This window comes from Cucumis melo, chromosome 11 (genome assembly GCF_025177605.1).
Source record: "Cucumis melo cultivar AY chromosome 11, USDA_Cmelo_AY_1.0, whole genome shotgun sequence".
Lineage (NCBI taxonomy): Eukaryota > Viridiplantae > Streptophyta > Magnoliopsida > Cucurbitales > Cucurbitaceae > Cucumis > Cucumis melo.
This window is the reverse complement of record NC_066867.1, coordinates 10,722,607-10,727,991: the sequence shown is the minus strand read 5'-3', so window position 1 is coordinate 10,727,991 and position 5,385 is coordinate 10,722,607. Positions and strand designations below refer to the sequence as shown.

The 5,385-nt window shown below is 34.4% G+C and overlaps 1 protein-coding gene across 1 annotated transcript; it reads left to right on the top strand.

The window, feature by feature from the left end:
- Window positions 1–705: 705 nt before the first annotated feature.
- On the top strand, window positions 706–3,848 carry LOC127143911 (uncharacterized). Its single transcript, XM_051079208.1, has 6 exons — window positions 706–1,483; window positions 1,625–1,704; window positions 1,817–1,952; window positions 2,212–2,422; window positions 3,401–3,618; window positions 3,730–3,848. The coding sequence occupies exons 1-6, from the start codon at window positions 706–708 to the stop codon at window positions 3,846–3,848; spliced, it is 1,542 nt and encodes a 513-aa protein (XP_050935165.1).
- The last annotated feature ends 1,537 nt before the right edge of the window (window positions 3,849–5,385 follow it).

The window sequence follows — 5,385 nt, the reverse complement described above, 5'->3', positions numbered from 1 at the left end:
TCACTAGTTTCATTTGAGGTGTGCATTGTGTTTTTGGTGCATTATTGTTAACAAATGTTGTTAGCAACTCTTTGCACAAATTGATCTAAAAAAAACTATTGAAAATATTAAGAGTTTTTCATAAAGCGAAATTGTTAAGGTTACGGTTTACTTGCAGTTTTGAAAGATCATAGAGCAACTAAGTAACTCAATAATAAACTTGGGAAAAATAATTCAAGACTAAAGCTAGTTTTGTAGAGTTGTGAGTAAGCAACCTTTCGAGGACACAAGTTTTTAAGGTGGGGAGATTATAACACACATATATAATTAATTATCATCCGTTTATATTTTATTTTGGGCTTCTTACCATACACGAATTATGAGTTGTAAATTATCCTCAATTTAGGCTAAATTTATTATTTCCTTATTTGTTTTAATATTTATGTATATTTACTCTTGTCATACATTAATGAATCTTTGACTTGGACATGCTTCTACAATTGTCATCCATCTCTTTTGTAACCCAGGTTTGTGTAAAAGGCAATTATAGAAGATTTGGTGTTTGTAACATCTACAGAATGGACAAATCACAGATGATGGAAAATAGGATGTCTAGAGAATATGATGTAGGAGTTGAAAGTTTTATTCAATTTGGTTTGTCTCATGCCAAAGGTTCTAATTCGATAAGATGTCCATGTCTAAAATGCGGGAATCGTTTACTTAAGGATGTCCTCAATAGTTCGATATCATTTGTATGCCAATGGAATTGATAAAAGTTACAAGATATGGTTCTGGCATGGTGAAGATTTGAAGTCAGAGACCGTTACCAGTAAAATGGAAAATATAGTCGATGAAAAATATGAACAGGACGATTTGTTTAATATAGTAAACATATTTCAATCCGCTCATGACGGATCTTGTAATACATCCAACACATTTGATACTATGTTTGATGATGCAAAGAAACCCTTATATCCAGGATGTAAGAAATTCACTAAGTTGTCAGCTCTCGTGAGACTATACAACTTAAAGGTTAGATATGGTTGGAGTAACACTAGCTTCTCTGAATTGTTGTCCATAATAAGTGATCTCCTACCTGACAACAACACAATACCAACTTCTTTATACGAAGCGAAGAAAACACTAGGTGTCTTAGGACTCAGTTACCAAAAAATTGATGCATGTCCTAATGATTGTTGTTTGTATAGAAAAGAGTATGCAAACTCGACAAAGTGTAATAAGTATGGTTTGTCAAGGTGGAAGATCAATAAAAACTCAACAAAGGAAAACAATGGAGTTGCTGCCAAGCAGTTGTGGTATTTTCCAATAGTTCCAAGATTTATAAGAATGTTTAAGAACTTAAAGAATGCTAAGAACTTGCGTTGGCATGCGATGGATAGAAAAGTCGATGGTATTATGAGACATCCGGCTGACACTCCATCATGGAGGTTGATAGATCACATGTGGCCAACATTTGGTTCAGAACCAAAAAATCTTCGTTTAGGTTTGTCGACTGATGGAATTAACCCATTTGGAGATTTATCGTCGAACTATAGTTGTTGGCCAGTTATTACTACAATATCCAATCTTCCACCATGGTTGTGTATGAGAAGGAAACATTTGATGTTGACAATGTTAATATCAGATCTGAAGCAACCGGGATATGATATCAACACCTATTTAGCACCCTTAATTGATAATCTCAAAATTTTATGGGAAGAAGGGGTTCGGTGTTTTGATGCGTATAAAGAAAAATATTTCACTTTACGAGTCATCTTATTGTGGACTATCAATGATTTTCTTGCATATGGTAATTTATGTGGGTGTACTGTCAAAGGTTTTAAGGCTTGTCCAATATGTGGAGAAGAGACTACTTCAATCAGACTACAACATGGAAAAAAATGTATACATGGGACACAGGAAATATTTGCCAAGATATCATCCTTATAGATTACAGAAAAAGAATTTTGATGGTAAGCAAGAGCATGGAAATCCTCCACAGCCCTTGTCAGGAGAGGCCATCTACTTTAAACTCAAAGAAATGATATTTTTTTTGTGAGAAGAAGTGTGGCAAGAATAATAACAAAGGTGGCAATGACTACTGGAAAAGAAGATCAGAATTCTTTGAACTACCATATTGGAAGAACTTGTATGTACGACATTGTCTGGACATAATGCATATTGAGAAGAATGTATGCATGAATATAGTAGGAACATTGCTTGATTTACCAGGCAAAAGTAAAGATGGGATGAATAGTAGACTTGATATAGTGGAGATGAATATAAGACCAGAATTGGCACCAATGGTTACAGGTAATAGAACTTACATACCTGCAGCATGTTATACATTGTCAAGAGAAGAGAAGTATCGGTTTTGTAAGACTTTGTCTGAAATTAAAGTTCCAGAAGGATATTCATCAAATATTAGAAGTCTTGTCTCTTTGTATGACTTAAAACTTAATGGCTTTAAATCGCATAACTGTCACGTTTTAATGCAACAATTGCTTCCAATTGCAATACGTTCAATCCTACCAAAAAATGTGAGAAACACTATAAGTAGACTGTGTTTTTTCTTCAATGCAATTTGTGCTAAAAGTTTCTCCGTATCAGAGCTTGATGCATTGCAAGAAGATATAGTTATGACTTTATGTAATCTTGAGAAGTAGTTTCCACCATCTTTTTTCACAATTATGGTTCATCTCGTTGTTCATCTTGTGAGAGAAGTAAAACTTTGTGGTCCTGTATATTTGCGGTGGATGTACCCATTTGAAAGATACATGAAAGTGTTGAAAAGTTTTGTTCGTAATAGAAATCGACCTGAAGGATGCATTGTAGAAGCACAAGTATGTGAAGAGGCTGTTCACTTCTGTTCGGACTTCCTTTATGGATTAGATGAAATTGGTCTTGGATCATTAAATTCAAGGGAAGAGAAATAAACCGATAGGCCGTTGTCAGTGGGAACCTATGTCCGCCCTGATATGAACAATTGAAGCAAGCACATCTTCACATTTTACAGAACACTGAAGAAGTACATCCATATATAGAGTATGATTTCTTATCATCATACATTAACACCATTAAATTACCCTTCACAACACATAATTTATATTTATTACCTATGTTGTAGAGAACATATGAACCATCTCAAAATTGAAAACCCAAGAAGAGCAAAAAATGAACAGTGGCTACAAGTTGAACATAATCGATCATTCGGTGCATGGATACGAGATAAGGTGAATGAATACTTCAAATCATCCATGTTGTTTTATTATTATTGTTTACTAGTCCCAACATATAACTCTTTTTTTTAATAGGTGATGTGTGAATTACATGAAGGAAAGGTAGTCTCGAACACAATACGATGGCTTGCACATGGCCCCAATTGTGGTGTAATGACGTATGAAGGGTATATGGTTAACAGATGTTCATACCACACTAAGTCCCGTGATGACCATCGAACTGTTCAAAATAGTGGGATTATGTTAGTGGCAACGACAATGCAGGTTTCTAGTGTGAAGGACAAAAATCCAGTGATTGGTGACATGTCTTTCTATGAGATCATTGAAGACATTTGGGAAGTTAGTTACAATACGTTCAATACTGTTCTTTTCAAATGCAAATGGGTTGAAAATAATAATGGTGTTCAAATAGACAATCTTCATTTCACGTTGGTTGACCTTAGCCAAATTGGACATTCTTCATATTCCTTCATTATTGCCACATACGGATAACAAGTCTTTTATGTCTCAGATCCTGTTGATGCAAGATGGTCAGTTGTTGTAAGGCCACCACAAAAAGACTTTCTGTACAAATGTGCTAATGATGACCTTGGAGATATGTGGCCGCACTACCCCCCAATCTCAAAATGAAATTCAACAAATGACATTGATGAAAGTGGGGATGCATACACTAGACTTGACTGTGAAGGCATATGAGTTACCACTTGACTTTCATACGTATGTAAAGTAATTAAAGTCTCTTTGGATGTCCTTTTTTGGTTATGTTTAATGATAATGATCGTCGTTATTTATTTGCAGGACAAAAGGCAGTTGGAGATACGAACCCTACTGTTATGAAGCAAACTTATTTCATGTTAAAGACTTTTTTTACAACTTTGAACATTATTAAGTCTTTTATTTGCCATATTTGAAGTATTATGTGTTGTATTATTGTTAGTATGAGTTAATCATGGTGTTAGCGTTTGAAAGAACAATTTGCTAAAGTACTATGTGTTTTATTTCGAATCTAATTATTTTTCGTACTATTCCATTAGTACTGTAATTATGGTTATTACTAACCGTTTCTTCCTTTACTATTAGATCAGTATCGTAGATATGGTTGATTCACAGGATGTTGCTACACATAAGGAAAAAGGAGAAAGTAGTACACAAAAATAAAAAAAACGTGGTCCAACTGAAATGAAGGAAATAACTCGTGCTAGGAGTGAGGGTCAAAAACTAGTGATTCAGTACAACGAGTTGGGTCAAGCAATTGGTCAAAATGCAACGAAACTGAAGAGTTTCATAGGAACGACTGTGCGGTTCCATGTTCCAATTATATACTCTGATTGGCCTACGGTGCCAAAGGAAATAAAGGACAAAATATTTGAACTAATAGAGGTAACAATTGTCATGAACATTTGAAGTTTGGTACACTATCCATTTATTTTGTTATGTAACATGTTATGTGAATATTATGTAGGCTGGATTTGTGGTAGACCCTCGATCAAAGAAGACTATCATCCAGAACGCTGGCGTATGCTTTCGTCAATTCAAGTACTGATTGACGACAACATATGTCTTGCCATTTTTGGATGATGTTGAAAAACTAAAATTTCCGCCGAATGAGTACTCCTTCATAGATCAACAACATTGGACTGAGTTTGTTGCATCGCGGTTGAAGGAATACTTCAAAGTAAGTATAACGCTTCCGATCCTTCTTTAAATTTGAATTTCAATTTTATAGGCTTCATATGGTAATTGATTAAATTTTTATAATGAAATGTAAAGAAAAAGAGTGAAAATGGAAGGAGAAGCAGAAGAAACATAAGTACAACCACAGAACCTCTAGGAAGGGGTATGCAAATCTTATGGAGGAGTTGGTAAGATGATTTTCTTTAAGCTGTTGTAGGATTATATGTAATTCTAAATAGCTTATTGTGTAATAGTTACTCTTTTGCCACATTCTTTAACATTTGCTTCATGTTTTAACTATAAATAGAAAGCATCATCATCGAATCAAATTGATCGACCCATAGTTTGGAAACAAGCTAGAATGGATCGTAAGGGACAAATTCCGGATGAAGAGACGAAGGAAGTGGTGAATCTTATAGTAAGTACTTGCATTTTTTCTACTTTTTTTTTGTATAAGCAAGTACTAATTTCCATTCTTCGCACTTTTGTAGGA